The 27,465-nt window shown below is 42.8% G+C and overlaps 2 protein-coding genes across 2 annotated transcripts in view; one reads left to right on the top strand and one right to left on the bottom strand.

Moving 5' to 3' along the window:
* Positions 1 to 5,162: 5,162 nt before the first annotated feature.
* LOC308316936 (transmembrane protein 252-like) lies at positions 5,163 to 6,176 on the top strand (the record flags this gene model as incomplete). Its single annotated transcript, XM_080765728.1, has 2 exons — positions 5,163 to 5,449; positions 5,924 to 6,176. 2 exons carry the CDS (start codon positions 5,163 to 5,165, stop codon positions 6,174 to 6,176), a joined length of 540 nt encoding a protein of 179 aa, XP_080621854.1.
* Positions 6,177 to 8,967: 2,791 nt separating this feature from the next.
* Positions 8,968 to 27,465, bottom strand: part of pgm5 (phosphoglucomutase 5) — a 31,639-nt gene continuing 13,141 nt past the window's right edge. The window contains exons 7-11 of the mRNA XM_080766009.1: positions 24,693 to 24,808; positions 21,134 to 21,269; positions 20,014 to 20,197; positions 14,514 to 14,651; positions 8,968 to 9,211 (exon numbers count right to left, since the gene is read on the bottom strand). Of these exons, the coding sequence (XP_080622135.1) occupies positions 9,122 to 9,211; positions 14,514 to 14,651; positions 20,014 to 20,197; positions 21,134 to 21,269; positions 24,693 to 24,808 (664 nt within the window). The 3' untranslated portion in view covers positions 8,968 to 9,121. The remainder of the gene's footprint in view (positions 9,212 to 14,513; positions 14,652 to 20,013; positions 20,198 to 21,133; positions 21,270 to 24,692; positions 24,809 to 27,465) is intronic.

Genomic DNA, 27,465 nt, shown 5'->3' with positions numbered 1-27,465 from the left:
CATGCACTCTCATTTTGGCTCCAAGATCAATTGCCTACATGGGCATTTATTGAAGGTCAATGTTGTCCCCCAACATCGTTGTCAGCTTTAATCTTTTCCCCAGTGGCCTCAAGATATACTAAGTTGCCAAAGAATTCCATAGTCTCGCATTCTCTCAAAATTTGGCTCTCAATACGAAGGCATTTCGGTTGGCACCCGGGCTCTGTGCGCGCACCACTGGTCGCTAACCATGCTTTTTTACCGTCCCTCTCTGACTCATTATTTAAAGTATGGCATAGAAATGGTATTCACTCCTTCAAAGATCTTTATATTGATGGGTTATTTCCGACCTTTGAACAAATACGATGCAAATTCAATTTACCCCAATCACATTTCTTTAGATTTCTACAGATACGACATTTTTTAACACAACACACTGATTCATTTCCAAACATACCTCCCAACTCATCAATGGAATCTATATTTCTACCTGACCCTCTGCTCAAAGGAGGTGTTTCTATTATTTATAACTCTCTCTCATGTTTGGATAATAATGCCTCCTTGGAGTATTTAAAAACTGCTTGGGAAAACGACTTAGGAATATCTATCACTGACGAGCAATGGTCTACATCTCAAAAGTTTGTGCACTCTTCTTCAGTATGTGCCAGGCACGGTCTTATACAGTTTAAAATATTACACAGATTACATTTGTCAAAGGAAAAACTCAACAGAATGTATCCAAATGTGAATCCAGCCTGCGACAGATGTGGCCAATCGCCGGCCACTCTAGCTCATATGTTCTGGCATTGCACAAAACTAAGATCATATTGGCAAAGTATATTTAAATCACTGTCAGACATTGTTGAAAGACCTTTTGACCCGGATCCACTGACAGCAATTATGGGAGTCACAGGGCCCGGGGTCAAACTGTCTACTTTCCAATATAACATGGTAAAATATGTGACTCTACTGGCTCGCAGACTGATACTGTTGAATTGGAAACAAGCACAGGTTCCAACTCACACTTCACTGATGAAAGATGTTATGCATTACTTACAATTGGAAAAGATTAAGTTTGAATTGAGAGGGAGTGAAGATAGGTTCTACCAGACATGGCAACCCTTCATTGAATATTTTAATAGGTGCACGCTAACCCCTCCTACACAATAGATAGCACAATAGAAAATTGGAAAGAAAGAAAAGGAACTGAAGGAAAAGGAACTGAGTGGTTTTTCTTTATTTTATTTTTTATTATTTAAAAAAGAATGTCTAATTTACTTAATTCACAACATGTTGGAAGTTTGAGAGCAAGAGTGTCTGTCCTGTTGTCTGTTTTGTTTGTCTGTTCACACTTGTCATTGTTTAACTGTTTTTTGTTTTTTCATGATTATCACACTTATGTCTTTTTATTATACTGTATGTGGAACATTTACATTGCCTGTTATTTTTTTCATTTTTATTTAACTGAATTACTTATCATTGTCTAATCTGAAATTGTCGAACAAAAATGCCTAATAAAAACAGTATTAAAAAAAAGAAAGAGTATAATTCAAGCTTTCCCTACAATGTTGGTGATTTTGATGTTGTTTAATATAATTAGAAAGGACTTTTCTGTTTGGATGAATGGGCTGTCTATGGGAAGTGTCACCTAGGTATCACCTTGCTGGCAAGATGGCAACCGTGTGCATCCTACTATAAATGCGCCACGTCTCTGTCTGCGTGTGTGTGTTTAGTGCACGTAACTCGAGAACCGTTTGCCCCACCGACTTCGACACACACGTTCCACACCCCCGCAGGGAGTGCAGTGTCCGGTATCGAGTCGGTCGGACCCATGGTTGTCCAGAACCACCACAAAAGGCTCTAGTCAGGCTCTGCCAGTGGGCCTAATGAGGCCAACTCCTTTCACCCGGGCCAGGCTCTGCCAGTGGGCCTAATGAGGAAATCCTTTCACCTGTGCAATTTCCAGTCTCGGCCTCAGCCAATTAGCGAATTGAGGCTCAACCAATTAGGCTCTGCCAGTGGGCTGAATTGATTGCCAAGTACACTTTCCACAGTCAGTTTGCCCACTTCTCACAGCCAGGTTGCACACTTCACACACACGCACACAGCCACAGAGATCTCCAGCTATGTGCTGTGTCAAATGAATCCAGGCTGACAACAAGCCATCGTTACATAGCACGTCTAAAATTGAGGACTTCCGTTTGACAAAACAACAACAATTAAAGGTTGGTTTGCATTTTACATGTATTATGGTCAGTTATTATTTCAGTGACCACTATAGAGCGTCGCAGTCCCTCCCTATTTCAGAACGACGAGTGGCCCAGGAAATTAACCGCAATGCATTTTTCCCATAGGCTTTTCTTAAAGTATTTATTTAAAGACGGTTACGCTGTGGACAAAGCCAACTCGGATGACAATTCATGACAATGAACACAATGTTTTGGGCCGATCAAATAATGTATAAGAAGAAAAACAAAACAAATAGTGTTGTCTCCTGCCTTTATTTTCTTCTTTCTAATGATTTGATCGGCCCAAAATATTGTGTTCATTGTCATGATTTGTCACGATCCGAGTTGGCTTTGTCCACGGCGTAACCGTCTTTAAATAAATACTTTAAGAAAAGCCTATGGGAAAAATGCATTGCGATTCATTTCCTGGGCCACTCGTCGTTCTGAAAGGGGGTGTGACTGCGACGCTCTATAGTGGCCAGAAAAGGGCCTGGCGCTGTTCTGACATCTTCTTTACTTACATACTCCACCTTTCACACACACTCTCCACTCTAACTCCCAAGTAGGCCGACTGCGACGGGCATGTACAGGTCTAGTATCATCAGTAGCTGAAGTTCAGGAGCAGGACCACACCTCCAATCCAGCTACCTCCACCTCCTATCAAGCCACCTCCAATCGGGTCACCTCCACCCGGATATAAAGGCCCCGTCCAACCCACGCACGGTTCTCTCTCTTTCATCACCCCTCCCCCCACCCTAATTCTCATCCTACTCCTTCTCTAACTTCTCCTTTTTTACAGGTCCCTAAGGGGGGTTCGTTGTGCCCTGGAGCCACAGCGAATCCCTGAAGCCTCCCCACCTCCACTTAAATTACCCGATGTCCAGCTGGATGGCCAGATGATGTCATCTTCGTTTCTGTTTGTGTGTTTCATTCCTTTCGTTAATAAATGTTGTTAAACTTCATAATTTGGTGGTGCGGTCCTTGATCGTGAATATAGTATCATAAAAATCACACCTGTGTGAAGTGAGGGGTGCTCTTATCACCATATATCATCTTACATCATCTCATTCTGGCCACTCACAATATGCGTCCTCACTTCTCCGTCTTCACTTTTCTGTCCTCACTTTTTTCCTCAATGCATACTTTGCTCATATACAATATTTGCTCAGCCAATCATCGCTATGGGGTGATCAGCCAATGAAATGATCGCTATTATTCACACAAACGCACAAAGCTGGGCATAGGAGGGGCTAGCGCCCCTCAAAAATGAAGACTGTATGGTAAATATGACATTGCTAAGGATGGAATGTCTGTCCGTGTGTCTGTCTGCCGGTACGTGTGTAATGCACGTAACTCGAGAACCGTTCGTCACCACCAACTCTGTGCTTTGCAGCCGGGCACCAGTCTAGTAATTTTAAAAATATATGATTACTTTCCCGTATTGTCTTGTTAGTTGAGTTTTTTTCTTGTCTGTTCTTCCTTCAATAAAAATTAAGTGAAAGAAAAATATACATATATGATTACTGGTATATTACTATATTTACAACATTTATTGTCCTGCCATTAACACTCATTATTTTATCATACTTCCCTATTAAGATGCCGTATAGAGTCCAGAAGATTAACAGGACTCTGATAAGACTAAAAGGGTTCATAAAACCATTTCACTCAGTGCTTGTGCCAATACAAGCACTGAGTGAAATGGTTGTGTTGCATTCACAGATAGAGGTGAGGCCGAGGGTGTGAGGAGGTAGAGACACACAAGGAGCAGCTCATCTTGATTTATGAATTTCTGATCCCCTTTACAGTCTCTGTTTCTGACTGGCGGGGAAATTGAACAATATTCAAGAGTGAGGTGCAACCACAAAACCAGGAAATGAATGCACTCTAAATGCACAATGTGTATAAAATATAAGTGATAAAGCATTTGTTAGCACGATAGTACATACATACTGTACTGTGTGTGTGTGTGTGTGTGTGTGTGTGTGTGTGTGTGTGTGTGTATGTGTGTGTGTGTGTGTGTGTGTGTGTGTGTGTGTGTGTGTGTGTGTGTGTGTGTGTGTGTGTGTAATATATACATCATAAATCGCACACGCACGCACTCACTCACGCACTCACTCACTCACTCACCCACTCACTCACTCACTCTCTCCAATTATATATACCAGTTCGGGGATATGACATACCCAATCCCTACCTCTTTCTTCTGTCTCTCTCCCCCCCTCTATCTGCCACTTATATCGTTATGCTCAGCCAATGACAGTGCAGAATGGCACACCTTCTAACCAATCACAATGTCCAATCACAGCGCCAATTTCCATTCCAATTTCGTTCCAATCCTCAATTCTCCGTCCTCACTACTAAAAGTATTAGTTAGAGATCTCTCATTCATGGAATTCTTGCTAACTTTATTACTGTACAATTCTGTGCGCACGCACGCACACACACAAAAACACAAACACACACACACACACACACACACACACACACGAGAAGGGAATGGCTCACTCACTGCAAACTCAGAGAGAGAGAGCATAATAAACGCGCCAAAATAGTAGGGGTTGAATGGGTTAATAGACAACCAAGCAGGCGGGAGCATGAATACTCCTCCCCCGTCAGTGTGCTGCATGGCATAAAGCACCCGCTCACATGCTCCCATTTGCAGCTGATCCTTTCTACCGTTTAGTTTTCATTCTGTGTTGATCAGCATTTGAATTCTAGGCACAGCTAGAGATCAGCACAACAAAGCGCTTCCAGCAACCTCATGCATATTCCTACCTACTGTAGCCTATATATCTTCAAACTTCAAAGTGAGTTTTTCAAAGTTAGCAAACGTTGTATCTGACCCAAGAAAGAGTGAAGACACAGAGATACCCACAGAAGAGGAGGGGGGGGGGGAAGCGGAGGAAAAAGAACAAAAGGAGTCGGAGACTCCAAAAAGCATTGATGATGATGATGAATGTGAGAAAGCAGCTGGTCTCCATGGCCTGTGCTGTGTTGCCAGTGGTGGGGTTTCTCCTGAGCTGCGCGGGGGCATACCTGATGTCCTTGCAGATCAACCAATACCACTACGCCATAAGGGTCATCCTGGCCTATGTCTTGATCGCCTGCGGTTTTCTGGCCATGCTCACTGGAGTGTCCTGGGCCGTCTGCCACGGCATGAAGATCAAGATGAACCAGAGGGGAGGCAGAGGCTGCACCGCTCCACACCACCAACAGGTCCACATCTACACCGTCGACAGGTAAGGCTGGCTGATGGCCATCACAATTCAAGAATGGGCTACAAAGAATTTGACTTGATGCATGGTTCTCATACACATTCTATACAACAAGTGAAATGAATGTATGAATGAGATAAGATACAGTATATATAAAAAAGTAAATATATAAAAGTAAACCGAAATATAAGTGAAGGGTTAGATCAAGGTTGAGGTTGAGCCTAGGCATGCATCATAAGCCTATAATATTATTCGTATGTAATTGTTTTGTGTGCATTGGCATGGTTGCAAATAGTAGCCTAATTTCATGGCACCTGCAATGACAATGAAAGAATTCAGTTCAGTTCAATTCCTTGCTATTTCTTTCAAAAGAAAGGCAGGTGAAAATATTGCATGCCTATCCACCACAGATGTACAAGTTTTACACCGAGGCAGTTGCACTGTACGATGTTCATGCTCGACAGCAATTACAATACATTATCGTTCCCCTGTTTCCAGACCTAGCTCATTCCCTCCATCTTATGAAGAGTCCCAGAGGAGCCACGATGACACAGCTACTGACTCCGTGGTGGTGGTCGATGAGGAAAGCCTGACGATGGGCCCAGCCCCTCCTCTGTACACGCAGCATGACTGTGAGATCCCTGACTGCGCGTGGAGCTGGGAGCAGCCTCCTCCTTACGTACAGACACAGACTAGCCTCCAGGGACGCCTGGCTGCAGGTGCAGAGGAGCAGTGGGAAGCCGTAGCCTAATGAATATTTCATTGTACGATATGGGTCGCTTGCCGAAAATAACACATTTTTCGGGCGAGGATCACAAGTATATGACAACTCACCCAGACATTGAAGGAAGTAGTTTCTGTTTGGACAGATTAGGGAGGGTTGGATTGGAGCGGATCGGATCGGAGCCTACGTAGATATGACTTCCTCAATAACTGACTAGGACTTCTAGAAAGTTCCAAACATGAGGTGCCATGGATGCCATGGACAAATGATGGCCAACAGGAACGTTGACCTCACGTCTGTGCTATGAACCAGTGGCCAGTTACGGAACCTAGAAACACTGTATTCAGTTGACTTGATAACTCACTGTGTTACTTGGTATTCGTTCTGTATTGAAACAGAGGATAAAACACATTGGAGCTCTGATGGAACTCGGGCCATGACCAGAAGAGACAGCGAGAGCATCTTAACCTACTGTATTGCACTGTCAATGGGCCCAGAACTGTCTTCTGACATGACTTTTGTTCTCAAAACACTGTCAGTCTGAAGGGATGTTGTATTGTCATTGGGTTCCTCAGCTGAAATGGTTTTAAATGTATGCAAGACAGCAATGTTGTCTTAGATCAATGAATCCTATGAATGCTTGGATTGAAAAAAAGCATTGTCAGTTTTACTTGACCTGCACTGTAGTCTATATCCAAATTATGTTTGGACAACACAGAGTATCTAATACCATTGTGTGCAATAAACTATGTCATTCCTGTTGCAAGGTTGTCTATGAAACATCATTATGCCAAGACACACGTTTGGAATTTTCAGTATATAAGCTCCATAGTACAAGACTAGTACAAATTCGATGGCAATCATTGAATGGACACAATCTCATTCAACTTCAGGGTTCATACACACCCGTCAGCATGAACTAGATGAGTGGGCCAATAACCTGTAATAGCTTAAACATCTCGTCTGTCTGACTAAATGATCATATCCTTACGGATATCCTGGCAAACTGTCAGCGCTTAATGACTGCAATCAGAGAGTTTACGAGTTCCTGTTCTCTGTGTCTCAGTGAGTGACGCTGCATAAAGATCAACTCTGTCTCTTATCTCCACACAAACAACTTTAACACTTACGGTCACACTTAGATCACAAGCAGGTGCTGTGCACAGCAGATCAAAGGCTGATAATCTTTTGTCCATAAACAAATGTTGCATTGAATCTCTTCACTGAGTCTGTCATAGAGTTGCACTTTACCACTTAAAACCCAAATATACTACTCCATTAACCAGTCTAGAGGTCTATCCTTGACCCAGGCCTTTTTTCCCTTCTACACACGCAATGTTATGATCCACTAAATACTAAATCTGCTATTTTGTCTGGATGTTCACCTATTATGACATAATTAATTAATAATTTTATATGTCAACTATTATGACATACAGTATGTCCCTATTCTAACCAGCCTTGTGGTTAGTCTCCGCCCTGAGACTGGGTATGAGACTTTGGTATGACCCTTGGCTTGGCATCAGGTGGTCCCTAACCTTCAGTATTTCGACCCTGCGGGGTCAGCAGCTGTGATTGGCCAAATCACTGCCCCTCTCATCCAGGCTTCCAGCTATTGTCCTTTCTCTGATATATGCCAGAGCCAACAGGAGGCTCTCTCTACCTTGTGTCTTGGGGGATTGCCTCTGTGGTTTGCTCTACGTCTCACCAGACTATAAGTCTGAGCTTACTTACTAACTTTTCTGCATTGGGACGCTAGAGTTAAAGTGGTTAAATTAGACCGTAGAGTCACTAAAGTCTGAGAGAGGATTACACGCAAAGGTTTTTATTTGGATTAAAAAAGAAACAATTTAAATATTGTTATATTGCTTGCCCACAAACAGAATAAGAAAACAAAAGGTCTATGTGGTATTTCCCCTCTTGAAGTTGAGTTTTCTTCACCATTCCAGAAGTGTAGCCTGTGGCTTATTGATCAGGTAATGTGGACGTCACATTTTCATTAGTAGTACACACACTACTACAGTGTGAAAATGGACCCTTGGATTTGTAAGGGTTAATTTAACTCCAAGAGTTCCATTCTAAGAGTTAAATTCAAAATGTAACTCTAAAGCCCAAACCACACCAGTTGAAACTCCTTGGGACGAAACCGTTTTAAGGTCAACCACACCAATGCAACTCAATGAGTTGCCAGGAGTTGCATTGGTGTGGTTGACCTTAAAACGGTTTAGTCCCAAGGAATTACAACTGGTGTGGTTTAACACTCAGGGTTTTACTGTGTCGTAAAATACAGGCAAGTGCGACGTCTTAAGGCTTAACCCATAACAGTCTAAGATAATTATACACAATCTTTACTTTACTGTTTAAAATTATTTTTTTATGATAGTTGAGAGGCAATGTCAGGGTTTGAATACTGTATGAAATGAAGGAAAAGCATTGTGGTTTATGAGTGAAAGGTGAACGCTGCATGAACTGAATATAAAAAACTAGTGGATGACTCCATACATTCCTTCAGACAATGGCTAAAAAAAATAAGGCACAAAAATAAAAGGCATGTTCATAGATATTTGCTAAGTTCACAAAACATTTTGGCATAATTGATTCATAGCAAAAGTATATGCAAATCACCATATTTTACATTCATTCATTTCATTTTTAGTTTCAACGCTTGCTTCTTTGGATATAACAGTAGAGACAATACCGTTTGCAGTATTTCAGGAAATTAGGAAAGGCAGAAATGTGAGAAGAAGTAAAATATGGCAGAGCATTACAGGTAAATTGATTGTTGTGGGTGTTGTTTGTGTATGTGTGCAATGCATTCATTGTGCACGTGTGTGTGTGTGTGTGTGTGTGTGTGTGTGTGTGTGTGTGTGTGTGTGTGTGTGTGTGTGTGTGTGTGTGCATGTGTGTAACTGGGTGAATGCATGTATGTATTTGTGCCAGCATGTTTGCATAATTTATAGTTAGCTGTTTTCTTAGGTGATGACGTTGGGGCCACGGCGGCCTGTCCTCTCATGGATGCCTGAGATCTTCAGAGCGATAGCAATGAGGGGTCCCAGCACTACCTGCATTAAGAAACACAAATAATACATGAAGGTCTATCTCTGTAGGTGGAACGACAACTGTTCTACAGCAGTAAATTTATGAATTATTCATGTGTCATTAAGGATGCAGAAGTCAGAAAATTCACACTTTGCAATACATTTACAGGACAACTATGCAGTTTTCATCCCTCAACCAGCCTCCCACTCACCCCATGGTGTGATAAAGCTCATAGTAAGCTTGTTAAAATATAACAGACGACAACAACAAAAGGAGAGAACAAAAGAAGGAAATAATGGAGAAGATAATCAAAATAGTAACAAAAATGGTTCCAAAGTATTTGTTTGACTACTTAAAAATGGTGGGTGATAACGTCATAGGTAGTAAGAAATGTACAGTGCAGCAGTGCAATGGAATGATTTGACTAAGGAAACAAGTGCCACTCTAAGCACTTTTAAAACAGCTCTTAAAAAATGGCTGCAAAATAACTTTTATAGTTATTTTTGGTCTCCGCCAGGCCGAAGGTGTGACAGAGACTATGTTTTGCATCCTGTCCGTCCATGTGTGTGTCTCTAATAGACAGCTAACCTCTTTCAGAGCCACATCATAAAAATGTTGACAATGACAGTTTTACACTTGAATAATGAGGCTTGATGGGCTCAAACTCCAAACACATTTAACCACTTAAGCCCTATATACTTTATTGTCCAACTAAATTATTGTCACAAAACATTTTTTTTTGTGTGTACAAATTTCCACCTAAAGGCCTAATGAGATGCCAAGCAAAGTAAGCATGCAGTACACAGTAGTACTATGCACATCATCATGAGAGACTGAGCATGTCCATTGTACACAATAAGAACATAAACAAATGAGAGTAGACTTGTATACACTGACACGAAAACGCGTCATCGGAAGGAGGGGCGTCAGCTGCGACTCCGCGGCTCCGCCCACCCCCCATGGTAAGTTGTGATTTGCTCTCGTTCACTGCAATGCAATTTGCGGCATTTCCAAAACAATATTGCGCAGAGTAGCGATTATCAAACGTATTTGCAATGCCATACGTTGAAAGATCTGTTGCCCGTGGACAAGGCACGTTACCTCCGCAAGTTAGATATTATCGGCATAGATGTTTGTCCGTATGTGATTAAGGATTGGAAAAAGTTGCATTGGCAGCCATAGAAAATTCTGCCCAGGGTAAAAAACCGGATGTGAAGTTTCTGGGCGTTCCTGTCTTGTTAAAAAACTGGATGTGACGTTTTTGGGCATTCCTGTCTTGTTTCGTGTCAGTGTATTACTCCACGCCTGATCAAAACAAGGTCAACGTCAATTGGAAACTCACTCATCCAAACATTTGTCCGCTTTATCAACATCAAGGTTGCACTTTATTGTTACATCTTGTGTACAGGTACATAAGAGTGCACTACTAAACCAACTATTCATTCATGATATCAGTACAGTATACCAAAAACTCTTACCTACTTCACTAATCTGTAAAAAAAAGAAATTGGCCATTAGGAAACAGACCATGCTTAGTGCTTAGTCCATCATCTGGACTTGGTGTTGCAAAAGCATATTAAAAATAAAAGCTAAATGTTTGTCTTGTCCCACACAGAACTCTGCTTACAGTGTTTATTATTTATCGACTGCACTGCTTCAACAACATTCATAACAACAACACTTATATTGACATTCAGTGCTGAGTTTGCTTATAGTGCGTATCATCTTTTACTGTCATTCCTTGTCAGGCAGTGAGCAATATAAATGACCCAGCCGTTTTTATTGTCAGGTGATGCAACAGACAGACAGACAGACAGCTACACTCCCGCGGACACAGCCTGGCACTGCAGAGGAATCAAACCCCTGTCTCCACAGTGGTGTACAGGAACTTTACCCTGCGCCACAAAGGACGCCGAAGTCTAATAAGTCTATTAACGTCACTATGTTGTCTAATCATTCATTGATGTACAGACTGGAGAGATTACGAATGCAATTTATGATCAATTGATGATAGATTGGTCAAGGTTTGGGTTCAGTAAGATAACAGACATGGACATCACGAATGAAACAGTTAGGTGAATAGTAGGGTTTCAGAAAGCTTCAATATTAACAGAGAATAAAGTAAGAATTATTTGACATAATTTCGTATGAACTGTTTTAACAGCTGTGGGAATCTGTGAAAAACAACATAAAGTGACACCCACGGAGATGTATTGAAAATGATAAAGATAATACTTGTGTCCAACCATAGAAAGGATCAATACAGTATAACACACGCAATTTAGAGAACAATATATGGCACAGTCTAAACAACTACAGAATTACACTGTTAGTTCAACTACCGGAGCAAGTCATCCAGCACTTCACTTCAAGTCATACTGTATCTTACAATCAGCTTTATTGTCACATCACAGGTTTACAGGTATAAAATAAGTGGGTGAAATTCCATTGGTGAACAAACTAAACATGCTGTTACATAGTGGACCATAGCACCCTGGACCATAACAATAGGCTATAGATAACAAATGTGTTCCAGAGTGTACAAATGGACCCTTAATGTAAACGGCTAATCATTTCAGCAATAGTCCATATACTCAGGGATGTGCGCACCCAAACAATGTGCACACTTGAGACTTTAGCTTTAGCTCTTCCTTGGACCACCAGTTGACTACAGTAGGCTATACCATGGACATGGTACTTGACTCTTTCTTCCTTCCACATGCGGATCATACCAATGTCAATGTCAGTCCTCTATGTGGCTGACACACACCTTAATCCATGTCCTAGCACCTTGAATAATGTGTATAATGCACAGTATACAGCGGCTGCTGTGCTTTTTTGTGTGGAAAAAGCTTTGATTGTACAGTTTGTAGCAAAGCTTGTACATAAGCTTAGATAACTTTTGGTTGTACCGTTTGTAGCAAAAGCTTGTAAACAGTGATGTGACAATAATTCTGATTCTTGGGGCCACAAATGGCACTACAGCGCCCACTACAACGCCCACTACAACGGCCATTCCGGGGGTCCCCGGAACTTCCAGACCCACTGGAACGCACCCAGGGTGCCGCCCCCGCGCCCCGGTTCCGGCGAGCCGCCCCGCGTCCGAAACGGTTGAGAATGACAGTTATCGTGTGGGGGATCCCAGGGTGTCTCTCTACTGTACTGTACTGTCACTGTACTGTACTGTAGGCCTACTGTCTCACCCAAAATCACGTAATGGCTGCTAAAAACTCAGCCTCTCATCATGCAGCTGTGCACAGTGTGAAGCTCAACAGCGCCACTTTGTACATACATACATACATTACATACATACACGTCAATTTAAAAATTGCTTTGAATTCATCCTAAGGATTCGGCTTTATTTTCTATGTTTATAAAACATAAAAATAAAAGTAAAAATCACATTGAAATGCATTCACCAATGAATCTAGTAAAAAAGCATGGACTCACATGTGCCACACTGTGGCTGATTTGCCACATTACACCCATTGATACCTTTAAATTAAGTGTGCATTGTGGTACCACTAAAGGGGGTGTGGTGCCACAGAGGCACTCAAGTGGTATCACTGCCAGTCTCAACTGCTCACCACTGTACATACATACATACATACATACATACATACATACATACATACATACATACATACATACATACATACATATAAAAGGACACACATTGCTGTTTCTTGGAGTGGCTGCACCACTCAAACAGCCCCTGTCTGCTAGTTGGTTGTTATGTCACTGTAGTGTGAAGTGTGCACTATGCTGAGTCCTGCTGATAGCCTTTTGTAATTAAAGCTTCTGTAACGAAGTGGTCCTCCGTTACTGATATTGGGCACATTTAAGTAGGTATATTTGCACACAAAGGAAGAATCATGAGTTGAACTGGTTTATTGAAAGTATGATGAACATGAAAATACAATTATGTAATACGAGACTGTGTTATGGGTACTTGAATACTGACTGCTTCTGTTCTGTCTGTTCCAGTGTGTTCAGGGAAAAGAGTCCCAGGCTACCAGAGCACCATGTATTGGTCTGGACTGGACCACAGTGGAATAGCCAGTCTGAGTGATGCATTGGAGCTGCTAATGATAATGTGACATGTGGGTTATCTTGCAATAGTGGCCCTGGGCATCATTGATATGTACTTACCGGTGTAGGGATATAGATTTATAGGTTCATGTGAGGTGGGTTATGTGGGGTTCAGGAAAGTGTTGCATGTTTAACCAGGTGAAATGGTACAGTCTGCACTGATTGGTTCAGCTGACTATAAAAGGCTGCCAGGAAGCACACACCAACTCAGTGTTGGATTCAGTGAGAGGGCATGGTGGAGCTGCACACCAGCATGCCCTATATTTGTTTGCTGCCTGCGTGCTGCCATTTTCCATGCTGTCCACCTTCTTTTTGGAATAAACCACGGTGTGGCTGCTTTTTACATCCTGACTCTGTGCTCATTTCCAGACGCTTATCGGGCCGACACTACAGCTTCTATGTTTTAATATTTACCACAAACACATAGTGTAGATATTGGTGCACCAAGTCTATATATTGCAGGCTACAGCCCAGCCTTGCTGTGTGCGTGCGCTGCTTGTTATGTATTTTAAATCAAAGTTGCTTGTAACTTTGCACCATGGCATTGAGGCAGTTCTTTCTCTCTCTGCTGGCGTTCTCTCTAATGTTATGTGTGCACACTTGTATAGCTCTGAGCCCAGATACACAAATGTTACTATAAACAGTTATTTGACAATTGGAAACACCTGCCAATCAATTAACCCTGACACTGACTGCTCCCATGAGTCATTCCACCCATGTCCACCCACAGCAGAGTTCACAGAAATGCTAACAGCTTATGTTTGGGAAAAGTGAAGAATCGGCTTCATCACTCCCTGCATATGCCCAATGGCCAACGCCCATGAGCAATTTCAGATGATCTACCGTATTTTTCAACCAACTTAGAAGAAAAACTGATGGGAACAGATAGAAAGATAGACAGGTTTCCTAGAATTATAGTAGGATAGTACTAGGAGCATAATATTTTTGGACAGTAGTAGGATGTAGTAGGAAAGCAGAATAGTGATCTGGTCTGCTATTTTCTTCTCTTTTTTAAGTTAGGGATGTTGGGTTGTCTGTCTGTGAGTTTTATAAATATTAAACAGTATTAACAAGAGTTTTTGTGACTAAATAATAACTACATTCTATACATTGGAATTGGTTATTTTTTTCCTTTTCCTGAAAAGCAATAGTTTTGGACATACAAGCTACAGCGACAATATGCACTGTAGATCGCAACCACAGTGTCTCACCAGGGCACATGCACACACCTACCTGTGTCTCTCTGTTTTGTCTCTCAGGGTCTCTCTCGAAGCTCTCGGCATAGATGCGAATAGTGGCCCCAGCACCTCCTCCACTCCCACTGAGCCGAAACACCAGACGGGATGCTTCTGTGAACACGATCCTTAGACCCTAGAAGTACACAAGAAAGAATCTTTACCTAAAAACATCTATAGAATAAAGTACAATAGTATGATTAATGAAGACTATTGATGCCATTTTAAACAACATACAGACACAGTCAAAAGAAGAATGAGATTGTGATTTATAAATAAGTAACAAATACAGGAACTACACAAATCCACTAGATGGCACTGTCACTGTATGTTTCACAGACCCTGTTGTTGATCACAGTGAATTGTGACCTAGTGAAGTCTTGGTTAAACATACCAGTGATCATGAACTCTGTATTATTCAGTACTTTACTTGAAATGCATGGTGGCTACCTTAAACTCACACTAGAAGTTTTCAGCAAACCTTGCATAATGTCAATGGTGTGCATTTCTGGGCACTGGCCCAGATGTGAAAAAAGGCATTTTCAACCATGTCAACACCCTCCATTTAGCATGTCTCATAACCTATATGAGCTAGATGTTTTGGGTTAGTTACTAACTTACCACAACTGTAGTCTCTCAAGACAGACTGATTGTTGACTCATATCACACACTCAAATAAAAAAAATTGATGTTGGGTTCTCAGCTGTGGTTAGCTGCCAGAGATAAAGCTGGTTGACTTATTCGGTTATTCTCAACCTTTTTAATCAGTTTGATATGCATATGCATTAGGCAACGGACGCTCATTTGGCATGATTTTTTTTTTTTTTTAATATCTCTGGGACAAAATCTAGACTGTAACATCGTCAGTGTTAATTTAACTCTGAGAGTTACAGACCTGCAAGAGTCCAACTCCTCACAACTCCAGCAGAAGGGCAAAGAAGCCTATCGCAGTATCAAGAGCAGCACCACCAGTCTAAGGAACAGTTTGCACCCGACAGCTGTCAGATTGCTGAAACATGGCATGAGTCTGTCATCAGAACGCTGAGCAAGGCATCAGTCTTGCTAGCGGTCTGATGACAGGCAATGTCATTAGGCTGACCTTAAACCATTTTTTTATCTTCCTGAACCTACGGTCAATTATTCCAGGGACAAGGTACTTTTTTCAGCTCGCTATGCAGCTGACACGCACATATTTGCACCTTAATCCATGTCCTAGCACCTTGACTAATGTACTCAGCAGCTGCTATGCTCAGGCACCTTTATATGTCTTATCTCAGGTATTATGTCACTATGTGTAAATACTAAATATGTTTTTTGTGGAAATAGCTAAGAGACCGTTCGGCAGTACAGTTTGTAGCAAAAGCCTGTAAATAAACTAAGAGGCCCTTTGGTTGTACCGTTTGTAGAAAAAGCTTGTACTGTATCTAAGACCCACACAGAAGAAAACACTTTACCTGTAAAAGCGCTCAAACTATATTTATTTTCCTGCCTTGATCTCCTTAACCTTCCCCCTCCTCTCTTTTTGGGAACTACGCAGAAAAACGAATTTCAGCCACTTTTTTACCTGTAAAACTGTGACAAATGAAATAAAGATTCTAATTCCATTTTGTTCCTAACTATATCAATCCATTTTGATGGAGACACCCTGGAACCCCCTTAACTAACAGACGCCAGACCACACGTTGACAACCAGTGGACTGATGGATGGTCTTATAAACCTTCATCTTAGTTCACACTAGCAGCAACAAAGCTACAGGCCATTTTCAATGAAACCAAGCAACATAATAATAATACAAACTGACGCCGAACATTTGTCACCTCGTGACGAGCTACAAAAGCTATACAAAAACATCTCTTAGCGGGGAGTTATCTTTCTCCTTTTTTCAGCACTCCAATGGTGCATTGAAGTGTCCATCAATCATGTTTCCACTCCCCTTCTCTATTCACACAATTCCTGCCTGTATAAGAGAAATTGATTCTCGTCTTGTCACCAGCCAGTTCCCAGTTCCTTTTAACGCTAGAATTTATTTTCTAGAATCTAAACTATTTTCATTTGTATTTCTATCGCTCGTCGTTCCAACACATGGACCCATGCCTGATGATGTCAAGGAGCGTGTTGAACACTTCAACAGGTCCTTTGTAGCTTTTGGAGGGGGTACAGGCTTGGTGGTGCTAGTGATAATGCAGTATGAGCATGATGAGATGGAGTCAAAAATACACTTTCATATTACGTATATATTTCATATTATTTCTGTAGCCTGAATGAAAATGTATGTCTGAAAAATGAAAAAGAAGCATCCATGAAGTTGTATGTTTAAATTACGTAACTTCATGGACGAGGAATCTCTCTCACACACACACACACACACACACACACACACACACACACACACACACACACACACACACACACACACACACACATACAAACACAAAGGTCTCACGTCATACTTGGGAAAACTATATCCCTATTGTACACGGATTCTTGTGGTTTTCCTTTGGTATTGTTGCTCTTCTTTGTACTCTCTTCCTTTCTTTAATTTTTTACCGTTTTCTTATTATAATTATTACCTATGCTGCTGCATTGTCTAAATTAAACCAAACAAAAACACATTTTGCTCTTATGCACCTGTACACAAAAAAGCACAACCTTGAACATTCAATCCATCATCTCAGGCTTGAAACAAGGAACTGGGTGGTGGTGACAACAAGTTCATTCAGCAACTGCCTCTGGGTATTTGACCAGCTGGTGTGTATGACCGCATTGTCATGTCATCCTTGTTTTAAGGTCTGTTAAGAAGGAGTGTGTCAAATGTCTCTTCTCCCCTCCGCACCATTTGCGGTGTCTCTGAATACAACCCAAAATTATTTCAAAACAGATCATATCTGAGACACAACTTCTGTTCAAACCAAGAGAGAACGTTGATCCAGAATACCGTTCACATACCGATTACCTCATGTCATGAACTGTTTACCTTTATCAATCAGAGACCTTAGTTTGAAAGGGAAGGTTTGACAGACACATCTCCCCTCCTCCTAATCTGAATTTGGCTGTGAAGGCAGGCTGCCTGTCCCTGTGTCAGGGACGTGACTGACAGCAGTGATGAGAGATGGCCATCCCTCCGCCCGACGTCCATTTGTCTGGTTATCTGTGCGTCTGTCTGCTCGTCTCTAACAATAGCGAGGCTGTTATCAGGAAGCTGACTAATGCCTGTTAAAAACACTGTCCTCCACACAGCTCAGAGGCCTAGAGAGGAGCACATACCAGCCACATATGGTATGAGCCATGTGTGTTTGTGCACACGTGTGTGTGTGTGTGTGTGTGTGTGTGTGTGTGTCAGTGTGTGTCTCTGCATGAGTTTAGCACTAAATAGCTAGATAAATGGAGAGGGGGGGTATACATAATTAGATACAGCAGAGAGGCACATAACATCAATGAAACATGGTGGAGTATGCAATCTACGCAGTTTGAATTCAGTAGCTGGCGAGCCATCGCTCTATAAAACCCCATTTGTATTTATGTGTGCGTGCACGTGCGCGTGCAGTTGCGTGTGTATGACAACTGTCACCATTCCTCCTCTCCCTTCCAGCCTCGGCGGAGCGGTGGCGGTAGGTAGTCAGAGGGAGACAGACAGACAGACAGACAGACAGACAGACATAAGAGAGACGACAGCTGACACAAGCCTGTCCTGAGAGGAATGTGTACTGTAATAACACACGCACGCACGCACACACACACACACACACACACACACACACACACACACACACACACACACACACACACACACACACACACACACACACACACTGGGGCGGCACTTAGGGAGGGGGACAGACCATGGAGAGTGTTACATTTTTAGGGTGAATGACTAACTAACTTGCTGTAACCCTGCAGAGTGAGATCAGCATGACAGTGTAGAATGGACATGGGGGTTGGGGCTGTTACCAGGCATAATACTGTGTGTGTGTGTGTGTGTGTGTGTGTGTGTGTGTGTGTGTGTGTGTGTGTGTGTGTGTGTGTGTGTGTGTGTGTGCGCGCAACATGTGTACACAAATGTTGAACCCATGCCTGCAAACACATGCACAAGCGCATACTGACAAAATGCACAATGGGCGCGTCCGTCCGTCCGTGTATGTGTGTGTGTGTGTGTGTGTTTGCTCATTTTGTTTGTTTGCTTGTGTGTATAAGGTATTAGGCGGGGCTGGAGGATGAAAAGTGTCGACGCCAGGGGTGAGTCTCCACACATTCCTGGACAGAGCAGAGAGTCAGCTGGGTAAACTTCAGAGGGACGGAAGGACGGACGGATGTATGGAGAGAGGGGTTATGAGCTTGCTAGTCAGTCTCTCTCTCTCTGTGTGTGTGTGTGTGTGTGTGTGTGTGTGTGTGTGTGTGCGTGTTTATGTATACAGTATACATGTGTTTATGGATTGAGCTGAGAGATGGATTTCCATGCCCAAACAAGGAACCACTGATCGGTGTATTTTTACACTCAATGGGTGGTCTGGCTCGAGGAATATTGTATGTATAGTGTGTGTGTGTGTGTGAGTGTGTGTGTGTGTGTGTGTGTGTGTGTGTGTGTGTGTGCGAGCGTGCGTGCGTGCGTGCATGTGTGTGCGTAAAAGAGAGAGAGGAGAGAGTGAGAGAGTGTGGCCCCACTCACTAGTCTATACAAGTACGTGATTTCCTCCTAACTTCAGTGGGTGAGATCATAGATGTAAGTAAACGTACTGTATGGCCTCCATTTTCATTCCTTTGGCTTCCCTTGTCCACAGCGCTCCTCCTTTCTCCCCTCTCTCCTCCTGTCCTCTCGCCGCCCTCTCTGTCATATCCTATATGTTCATAGCCCCAACTGACCTGGTTCTAACCCTCTCTGTCATATCCTATGTTCATAGCCCCAACTGACCTGGTTCTAACCCTCTCTGTCATATCCTATGTTCATAGCAGGGGGGCGGCAGTCAGACAGATATTTTGTGAAGCCGTAAGGAAATCGGGATTTCCTGAAAGTTCATATAATGGCCTGTTGTGGCACTGTCATTAGGCCCAAAAAAACCCATAGCCCCATAGAAGTCCATGTATTTGGGCCCAACTTCACCTAGACTGTATTACCTTAATAAACATGGTCATGAATACTTTCTGCTTCCAGTCACTAGTTTAAAGTCTCATTTCTAATGTCATAATATTCTTTTTGGAAAATTATGGTCCCATTTATTAAAAGAATGACCATAAAGTTGCGTATGTTCTGAGGGGCGTGGCTACCGTTACAGTCTATGATCGGGATTCCCCACCCACTCGAGTCAAAATAAAAACCAACTAAGAAGAACGAGTCCCGCCTCGTTGTCTGGGCCAGCCAATGGGCCAGCTGGGCCCAAACGGATCTAGAAAGATGGCGATTTACAATTCAAGGACTGACAGGCTTAATTTTACGTTCATGTTAGACCCGGGGAACGCTTTGTCCATATTTTTTTACAGTCTATGGTTCATAGCCCCAACTGACCTGGTTGCGAGCCACGGTTCCGTCCACGGGGTCGATGTACTCAAAGTTGTCGGCACGCTCCACGGTGTACACGTGGTCCCCCACGGCGAACTTCTGACTGGTGAAGGCCTTGTCAGACATGACTCCCTCCAGGTCCCTCATCAGGTAGAAGGCCACCCGGGGGTCCAGGCCGTCGTAGTCAAACCTGCACAGCAAACATCAGCTTTGTTCCTTTTAACGCTATCAATAACGTCATATGCAGAATGATGAAGAAAAACAGCACGCACGCACGCACGCACACACACGCACACGCACACGCACACACACACACACACACACACACACACACACACACACACACACACACACACACACAGCATCTAGCAGAAGATGTAAACAATAGGCATTCAGTCACTCCCCACACCCACACACACATACCTACACACACTCGCACTTTCATACCAACATGGAAATTCTATTTTAGAGATAGTTTACATTCCTCTGTAGTTGCTAACATTTCCGTACGGACTCCCACAGTCAAGTTGTTTCAGTCAGACATACAGATCAACACCTAAAAATGACACCAGAGCTGTGCAATTTGGGTTGATATGAGGATATGTCTGGGGTCTGAGTGGCCTGTCCAACATGTTTTCTCTCCACGGCTCCTGTCTCTCCTCTCCCTCTTGCGTGCTGTGGGAAGACTGTGATGGATACAGGAAGGTCGGAGTGGGAATACAGAAAGTTCCAGTAATTGTCAGTGGGAACAGTGGTTGCTGCGAGCGCCTCTGTGCCGTTCACAAGGGAGAGGTTAAAATAAGAACCGGGTTGGAGGAGAGGGGACAGAAGGCTGAGGCCTAGGGGACCGATTTAGAGTTCACAAGGGAGACTTTTGGGAGGCAAGAGCCTCGTGCAGCAAGGGAGCCATCCAAGTCAACCTCTCAAAGACTGAAGGCTTCGCTGGTGGATATAACGAGATGTAAAACATAAGAACACATCAAGCATGAGAACTCATCCAAGAAACGGGGTTGCATAACAAGGACAAAAGAGCCAGGAACAGGGGTGGATGGACAGGCGGACCAAGGGACAGATGGATGGATGAGTTGGATGAGTTGAGAAAACACACCGCCGGATTATAGTATACCTGCAGAAATAGTTGCGTCCATGCTTGGCCCAGTGCTCCTTGACTATCTGCTCCACCCCCTGTTTCTTGGCAGCCATGATGGAAAGCCACACCAGCACCGACCACAAACCGTCCTTCTCGCGGATGTGGTCCGAACCTGCAGGAGAGAGGAGAAGAGAGGAGATGCTGTATTCCTCTCACACTGACGTGCATGGATTGAGTCATATTCTGTCATACCTTTCAGTGACCTGAATGACTTCATAACTATTATGTGAAACATAACATTGCTATAATGCAGAAACCTTATAGCCGCCTCTAACTTTCCATGAACTACAATAATATGGCTGAGCCTTCAATGAGAACTTTTATTTATATATATTTACATTTTCTTTAAATTTGTTAGTTAAAGATGGAGTTCCTGTTTTGTATGTGTCTATGGAGTTTAACATTACTAATAATAATAATGGATTGCATTTTTATAGCACTTCACTATGCACTACTAGGTGCTAACTCAAAGCACAATGGTCCATTCATTCTACATTGGGAGGTGAAGCGGCGAACAGTCAATGCCAGCGTTCTCACTTCCCACATTCACACACCAATGGCGGCAACCACTGGAGGCAATGCAGGGTTCAGTGTCTTGCCTAAGGACATGTGGACAATAGATCGATCACCAGGTGTGGTTAGAATATTCAAATATGCCTTCCCGGTGTATTTTTTGTTTCTTCCTGAAAGCTAAAAATAAAAAAAACTGTGACATCATAACTCTAACCCCTCCCCCCATTATCATACAACACACACCTGGGGGCGAGGCTTAAGTTCAGGTGGGTGGTGCTAAGGTGCTAAGGTGAAAACTGAACTGGTGGGTGTGGCCACTTTCTGAACACTTTTGAAAAAATATAAATAAATCTTTGTCCTAGTATAATCATAATACCTGATGATCATGTGTGTGGGGGGGGGATCACAAAAAAACCCAACACATATAAAATGTAACTCCAAGTATCCAGCAGGATACTGGTTTGTTTTACTTGAAGTGCTTGCTATAGACTCAAATTAGGGAACTAACCAAAACAAACCAAAACTAACACAGCGTTGTTATTTGTGGCAGTGGTCTAGCAGTTGACTAGTGGAACAGATAACACATAATCTGCCATCAGTTCAACACCAAGCAGCATCTAACAGCTGCCAGTGTGTTTATGGAGGCCTAGGAGTAAACATTGGATACTGTACCCTTCTCCTGAGGTCTCGCTCCCTCACACCAAGGCCACTCTGTCTGGATGCTAAATGACAATCCTGCACTTATGCAACTATCCTACACAGTGAAATCCCCAGTGTGAGTGTGACTGTAAGAATGGACCCAAATGGACATGGACCCTTGGGTTCATTTGGACCTAAGTAGTAATAATAACGCATACACCAGGAGTGATGTAAAAGGTTAAGGGGGGGGGGACACTTAGGCTTGGTGACGCATCGTCCATAAATACCAACACGCACATATGCACGCACAATCGCACATGCATACAGTTTATGTTCATAATATCTCTTAGTGGGGGAGTTATCAGTCTGTTCTCAAAGACAGCTGCAGTGTTATCTTTGTGGTAAAGCTATCTCGTACAGGAATCCCTGTCAATAGGTTTGAAATGAATAGGCTATCTGTGTTTTCTTCTTTTTCTCTCTCTTTGCATCTGAGGAATTTGATAAAAACTCAAACCATATAAGCAAATGTGAGCATCCCTCCCAAGCCACCATCTTATCTTGGTATAGGCAGAGAGAGAGAGTGAGAGAAAGAGAGAGAGAATACACATTAACATTCAAGTAACCTACTGCATCATATCATCCCAGCTGTACATTATAGAACATTCTTTTAAATTGTACAGACATGGAAAACAGCAGGTGCACATGCCAGTCAGACCAGCTCTAGCGCTATACAGCTGTTAGGAAATTGACAGTTGCCAATGTTTAATCTCCCACTTTACTTCTCCCTCCCTCCCTCTCCCTATCTCTCTCATTCTCTTCAAATCACGCCCTCCTCTCAACCGCTCTTTTGCACACACACACACACACACACACACACACACACACACACACACACACACACACACACACACACACACACACACACACACACACACACACACACACACACACACACACACACACACACACACACACACACACACACACACACACACACACACACACACACACACACACACACACACACACACACACACTATATCTAACTTGCCAAATACAGTTTTTGACTTTTCACAACTAATTCCAAAAGTAATTGTTGGAATAAATCGTTAAGAAAGAAAGAAGACACTTGAAGCCGTATAAACTCATCCCATCCTCACAGCCCCTCCCTTCCCAACATGCTGCTAATGCTAATGCAGAACTATACTCCTCTGGGGACGCATATGTACGTGGCCAACCATGCATGCGCACATGTGGAGACGTGCACGTACGTGGCCAGGCACAGTGAAAACTGCGATCATAGAGTTTTCCAAAAAACGCTAATAAACAGTGTACAATTTGGTAAAGTGAAAAAGGGCTTCGCAGTGCCCTACATAAGCTAATGGTCAATGTGAGTGTGCAAATTCAAATCAATTAGTCCAGGCAGTGCAGGCACTGAGGAGATATGGGCAGGGGACAGAAAATACGATGACAGAATGTCTAAAGTTATAGTACTGATATGCTAATTAAAATGTAAGAATGTATCATGGAAAATTCCAAGATCATGAAAAAAAAAGAAAATGCAAAAAAATATTGTTTAACATTCACTTTTGTTTCTATTCCAGTCCATTAAAAACAAAAGGGCATTTCATTTCAGCTACACAGTAGTCTGGGCTTCCTCTGTTAAGAAGGATGGAAATCCACTTAGAAAACACATTTATCAAGATTTGCCATTTGTTGTTAAATGAATGTCTGTCTAAGCTGAGGGTGCATTTGACTGAGGACATACATTAGCACAAGTTGAGTGCAGCCTTGGAGATTTAGAACTCAGCGCTCCTTCTGAGTTTATGGCCTTACATGGATAGACTAGACGTAAACCCCCCTGGTCCTCTCGTCTCTACAGCAGGGAGAGGGCAGGGCAGACTGTAGTCAAAAACAGCAATAGTGCGGTAGATTGAGACAACATTTTAGGTGAATCATTCACAACAGAGTGAGGCAGAAAGGGATATGAAACATGATGAATCTTGCTTGAGTGTGTGTGTGTGTGTGTGTGTGTGTGTGTGTGTGTGTGTGTGTGTGTGTGTGTGTGTGTGTGTTACAGTGATTCAGGGAGCTCCTGTCTCCTTTTATAGCAGAAGAATGGGGATCATTTACACATGCGGAAAGGGTCATAGCCCTCAAAATCTATTAGGCCTCTACGCTGCAGTCAGGGTGCTTTATTATAACTCCACTGGATTCTATCGGGGCACACCTAAAATAGGTTTGTATTCTGGGTATATCCGGACAGCACAAGAGAATATTGGGAACCCGTTGTGTCTCTGTGGGTGGGTGTGCATGAGGAAGTTGTGTCTCTGTGTAGTTAGTATGACTGTGTGCATGGTAGTGTGAGTGTGTCTGTTCACACCTGTGCCGAAGCTCTCCTCTCCACATAGAGAACAGCGGCCAGAGTCCATGAGGTTCCCAAAGTACCTCCAACCGGTAGGAGTCTCATACAGCGCCACCTTCAGGGCCTTGGCCACCCTGCATACCCAGAGAGACAGACAGAGAGACAGACAGACAGACAGAGATAATGTTACAGATAGCCTCTAGTTTGATATTAATGTTTTTTTCAGGAACACAATGGGTTCGCTGGTTTGACATCTATTCTACGTCCGAGCATAGACATGGTAACGCCCGCCTGCCTCTGATTGGCCTACCGACACTGCCCGTCTTTCCCCAATTGTCTCACCAGACTGTCCTCCGAGACGCAAGGTTACTCCATGGTGGGAAATAATACAAGTACAAGAGAATGACAGCTTGGCACGCGCAACAGTAACTTGTAACTTTTCTTTTTGTAGAAGAGGTAAACTAATATTGTTTATGCCGTTTGCTTTGATTGAATGATTGATTGAACACGTATTTGTATGTGGAGTATCTATGTCAACTATACATACTATACTAAGTATAGTATGTATAGTTGACATAGATACTCCACTGTTACGTTCTTAGCTTATAAACGATTCATGATAACTACTTTTTATATATGTGATGTATGATGATTACCATGTATGATAATTGTAATTGTAAGTGTTAGTGTTGATTATCGTGTATTAATCTAATTATAGAAAACTAATACTATCAAAGATCAAGGGAAAAGAGACCTTTTTACAGTACAATAATGTTTCAAGTTTACACTGTACACATTTAATAAACGGCATAAACAATATATTAGTTTGCCTCTTGTACAAAACATAAAAGTTACTGTTGCGCGTGCCAAGCTGTCATTCTCTGTATTATATCGTACTTGTATTATTTATTTATTTACCACCACGGAGTAACCTCTTGGCAGACTATCCAGCATATAGCTATCCACCTCCGGCAGTGTCGGTAGTCCAATCAGAGGCAGGCGGGGCGTTACCATGTCTATGCTCGGACGTAGAATAGATATACACGTTTGACACATAGCAGTCAAAACGGTACTACAGACTAAAGTAAAGAGGTGGGCCTACTGAAAAGGGACATCCCACCACACAAGAATGCTGGATTTTATCGCATTTCAGTGAGAACTGTCCAGGCTAGCCTCATTATAAGTAATCTTGCACAGTGTCTTCTTGCACTTTAGTATTGCTGATACACCCACACCAGGAATACCACATCCACACAATACGTGCGAAACAATGCACTGGTGGGAGATTTCATTAGCACCGCTATGGAACTCTGAGAAAACACAGCCAACCGTTTTACCACCCATGAGACATATTCTATCTATTGTTTCTCCCGTCCGAACAATATAGAACTCACACCCAGTCCTTCCCAGCTTCGACAGAGGGAGACGCTTACAAAGTGACCTTTGAAGTAAAGCAAACCAAATGGTAGAGGCCGTGAGCTGCCAACAGCTCATCCAATATCTTAATAAGGCAAAGGCAGCAGGAACAACGTGAGTTAACCTTTCAGTTGATGTTTGCTTTGAATCTGAGCCATGCACTCACACACAGGAAGCCTGGGCCTGGAATATGGTGTGTGGTGTCTGTCTGTGTGTGTGTGTGCGTGCGTGTGTGTGCAGGCGCGTGCGTGTGTGTGTGTGTGTGTGTGTGTCTGTGTATGCATGCATGCTTGCATTAGCGCGTGCGCGTGTGTGTGTGTAGGGGTGTCCCAGAGAGGGAGCAAAGAGAGTGCAACGTGTAGAAGGAAAGAGAGAGGAGTGTAGAAGAGTGGGCAGTCCAGAGGTAAAAACAATCACACCGTGTGAAGTGAGTGGTACAACTTCGTGTTGCACCACAGCCCTGTAGTGCACTTTGTTCAGGATGAGGGTACAGGATGTGTGGTTGTCCTGATATTTTGTGGTCTGGTTGTGTTAACCCATTAAGACCTGAGGCCGATCCTACAAATGTTTACAGTTTTCTGAAAGCCTCGTGTTACTATATCAGTGGTGCTCAAACTTTTTCACGTCAAAATATTGTGTTCCAGGGACCCCTAGAAGCAAACATTTCAATTTGAATGTTTGCTTTAAAATCTTAAGTTTCGGCCAGGATTCATGAACTATGCATTGTAGGTTATTTAATTTCAGATAAAGAGTTTGGAATGTAAAATCGACTTGTGAGCTTTACTGCTGTCTGTGTCATGTGTCTGTTATTTAATTTAAGTCTATTTGTTACATTCAGCATACATTTGATTTTAAGAGGCTCATTAATGACCTGTGTTTTTTTGTTTGTGTGTATTGTTGATAGCAATATCTGACTTTTACATATGGTTACTGGCTACAGTGTTAACAAACAGTTACACAATAGTCTTAATAGCGGTGGTGGTGGATTTAGGACAGGCGGTGAAGATATTTAGTGCAGAGTGAAAACAGGAGGCCTGATATAGACCCCTGGGGGACTCAGATGAACTAACTATAGGGTTTAAAAACTTTAAGAGGTAAAAGATCAGCCCTTCATGTTGGCCAGCTTCACTGACTTCATTGTGCGGCCGGATGTCCTGCCCTGCCTGGTCCTGCTGCTTTGCTGATGTCTGTTTTCACCACCTGGTGGCGCTGTAGGTTGCATAGAAAGAGTAGTACATGCTCCTCTTTGGTCAGTGTCTCACTCTCCTCTTTGGGTTATGGAAGCGTGCAAAGGACTAGTTCAAGGTGTCGGGCAGATTTGTGAGGTGCTACTAGTCTGTTCTCCACATGTACAGTATGCTGCTGGGCTGCCCCT

This window comes from Protomyctophum bolini, assembly GCF_963924005.1.
Source record: "Protomyctophum bolini genome assembly, chromosome: 6".
NCBI lineage: Eukaryota > Metazoa > Chordata > Actinopteri > Myctophiformes > Myctophidae > Protomyctophum > Protomyctophum bolini.
This window is presented reverse-complemented; position numbering and strand designations above follow the sequence as displayed.